General features: G+C 44.4%; 1 protein-coding gene across 1 annotated transcript; it reads left to right on the top strand.

The window, feature by feature from the left end:
• The first annotated feature begins 401 nt into the window (after positions 1 to 401).
• On the top strand, positions 402 to 2,615 carry LOC123214612. Its single transcript, XM_044634492.1, has one exon. It carries the CDS (start codon positions 487 to 489, stop codon positions 2,332 to 2,334), a length of 1,848 nt encoding a protein of 615 aa, XP_044490427.1. The 5' UTR covers positions 402 to 486; the 3' UTR covers positions 2,335 to 2,615.
• The last annotated feature ends 306 nt before the right edge of the window (positions 2,616 to 2,921 follow it).

Raw genomic sequence — 2,921 nt, 5'->3', positions numbered from 1 at the left:
TAAAGGGTCGATCTCAAAAGAGTATTAGTAACTTTCTTATGGACTCGTCCAACTATTGTAAGTCATGTATTTTATACTCTCTCTTGCCTAAATACATGTAGCCTCAATGGCCTTTGTCTGCTTGCACTACCGTGATGTGGTAACATCAGGATTGAATAAAATTAAATTAAAGTATTTTTTATGTTTTGTAGTTTTAAATTTAATAAAATCAACTAGTAAGAAATATTAATGTAATTTTTAATTACAAATTTTAAATAGAAAACTCCAAGGACCACTTTCAGCCCGCCCAGACACCCGCATAAAGCCTGATCCCAGGACTGCTCCAGCCCTGCATTTGAGACGGCCCGAGCCGGATACTATCTCCAAGGACGGCCCGGAGGCCCCATTTGCCCAGCTCTAACTTTGTCCTTTTTCGTCCAAAACAAACACAGCAATTCCTTTCTCTTCAAAAATAAAAAAGGTAACTTTTAGAGAGACGTATCGAACATGGCGAGTGGTAGTAACAGAGAAGAAGCTGAGCGCTGGCTTATCACGGCGGAGAAGGTTTTATCGGCGCGTGACTTCCACGGCGCCCGAACTTTCGCGATCCGAGCCAGAGAATCTGACCCGGGGTTCGACGCTCCCAACGATGTTCTTGCTGTGGCCGACACAATCATCGCCGCCGAGTCCGTTATTATCACCGTCAATGGTAACCAGGTCCACGACTGGTACGCGATTCTCCAACTCGCTCGCTTCACTCAGTCCTCGGAACTCATCGCCACCCAGTTCCGTAAACTTGCTATGTTACTCAGTCCCGAGAGGAACAGGCTACCGTTCTCAGATCTTTGCTTCAAGCTCGTGACTGATGCTTGGTCAGTGCTGTCAAACCCCTCTAGAAAGATAATGTATGATACCGAGTTGCAACTGAGTCAATTCGGAGAACACCCTAGACAAACACAAATGCCCCTGGCACCTCCGCCGCCAGTACAACCGACGCCCGGAAAGGTCCCTCGAACTAATGATAGGGACGGAAGTTATACGTTTATAATGCATGATGGAAGGTCTAATTGGTATAATGTAACTGAGTCGACTCGTCAATCTGGATTCATTCAGGCCGAGCTAACTCGTCAACCTCGACCCGTCCAGCCTGCGCCGACTCGTCAACCTCGACCCATACAGGCCGAGCCGACTCGTCAACCTCGACCCATACAGGCCGAGCCGACTCGTCAACCTCGACCCATACAAGCCGAGCCCACTCGTCAAGCTCGACCCATGCAGGCCGAGCCCACTCGTCCGAGTCAAGCAGAGTCCACTCATCATTTACAGTCAGAGGTCGTCCGTCCCAGTCCAATAGAGTCTGCTCGTCTGACTCTTTTAGAGAAGCCAGCTCGTGCAGTTCAAGCAGATCCTGTTCGTCCCACTCAGGGAGAGCCAGTTCGTTCCGCTCAGGCAGAGCCAGCTCGTCCCACTCAAACGGAGCCAACTCGTCCCATTCAAACGGAGCCAACTCGTCCCACTCAAACGGAGCCAACTCGTCCGGATGAGACAGTGTCAAATATACCGAGTTTCTGGACAGCATGTCCATTCTGTTACGTTCTTCACGAGTACGCTAAGGATTACGAAGACTGTACTTTGAGATGCGTGAACTGTAAAAGAGCGTTTCACGGGGTACCGATAGCGCCACCGCCTGTTACGGTAAATGATAGGTATTTCTGTTGTTGGGGTTTCTTTCCAATTGGTTATTCTGGCAACTGGAAACAGAAGGGTGGGAATCAGTCGACTTGGAGACCTATTTCTCCCATGTTCACTTGTCCCATACCGGGGATCGGGAACTCAAACCAAGTAAAAAAGACGTATAAACGAGCTCCAGTGATATATGATGAGGTGTTGATTTCTGAGTCTGAGTCCGACCCTAGTGAGGGGTCTGATGATGATTGGGGAAATCCAAGGAGAAAAAAAGGGAAATTTGTGAGAGGGAAAGGAAAAGGAAATGAAAACAAAAAAAGAGTGGGAAGACCACCGGGTGGAGCTAAGAAGGGGACACAGAATCAAAATCAAAATCAAACTCAAGGTCAAAGTGTGGTTGAGCATGTGGTGGGAATGGTTGGGACGTCAAGTGGTGGTGGAGCAAGAGTTCTTAGAAGTAGTGGGAAGAAGCAAGTGGGAAATGGGTTGGATTTGAATGTGGAGTTTAGTAATGAGTTGGATGACCCGGTGGCACCAAGGGTGAATCATGTCAATGGGGTGGAGGATAATATTGATGGTGTTGGGTTTTTTGAGGGGCTTGATGAGTTTTTTAGTAGTTTGCCCATACTAAATAATGTTGTGAAAGATGATAAGGTTAAGTCGGCTTAGCGAGAAAGACTCCTCCTGTCGATGCTGTTTTATTATTCTTCTTGTTGTTGTAGGTTTTGTGTCCTTGTAGTAGTTTTAATTGTGTAGAGGCACTAGCACTTTGGTTGCTGGTGGTGAAATCTAGCATATAGTTTGGAGCAATGGGGTTTATTGTGGACCTCTTTGGAACTGCTTTGTGACTTCTCGTGGATATGTACTTATCCTGACTAATTTAGTCGATTAGGCAACTTTAAGATCTGGAATTTCATCTTTGTGCAATTATCAAACTTCCTTTGCATTCATTAGCATGTTTGCATTTTTCAATAACTTTCTTGATGTGAACTTTTATTTAAAATTTCATTTTACTTGTTCGTGCAGTGAATCAATAAACATATTTGCATTTTTGAATCAGCTTTGCATGATATAATCATGTAACTTATATATATATATATATTTTCTGTGTGTTTGCTTTTGCAGACATAAACATATTTGTATCTTTTTAATAAAATTTGCTTGATGTGAATATATCTTTCAGATTTATTCTTCACATTTGAGCCATTAATGAGCATGATTACATCTTTTGAATATAAGCTTGCATATCTGTTTTC

The sequence above is a fragment of the Mangifera indica genome, chromosome 4 (assembly GCF_011075055.1).
Source record: "Mangifera indica cultivar Alphonso chromosome 4, CATAS_Mindica_2.1, whole genome shotgun sequence".
In the NCBI taxonomy this organism is placed as follows: Eukaryota; Viridiplantae; Streptophyta; class Magnoliopsida; order Sapindales; family Anacardiaceae; genus Mangifera; species Mangifera indica.
Note: the sequence above shows the minus strand (reverse complement) of the source record. Positions and strands in the feature narration are given on the sequence as shown.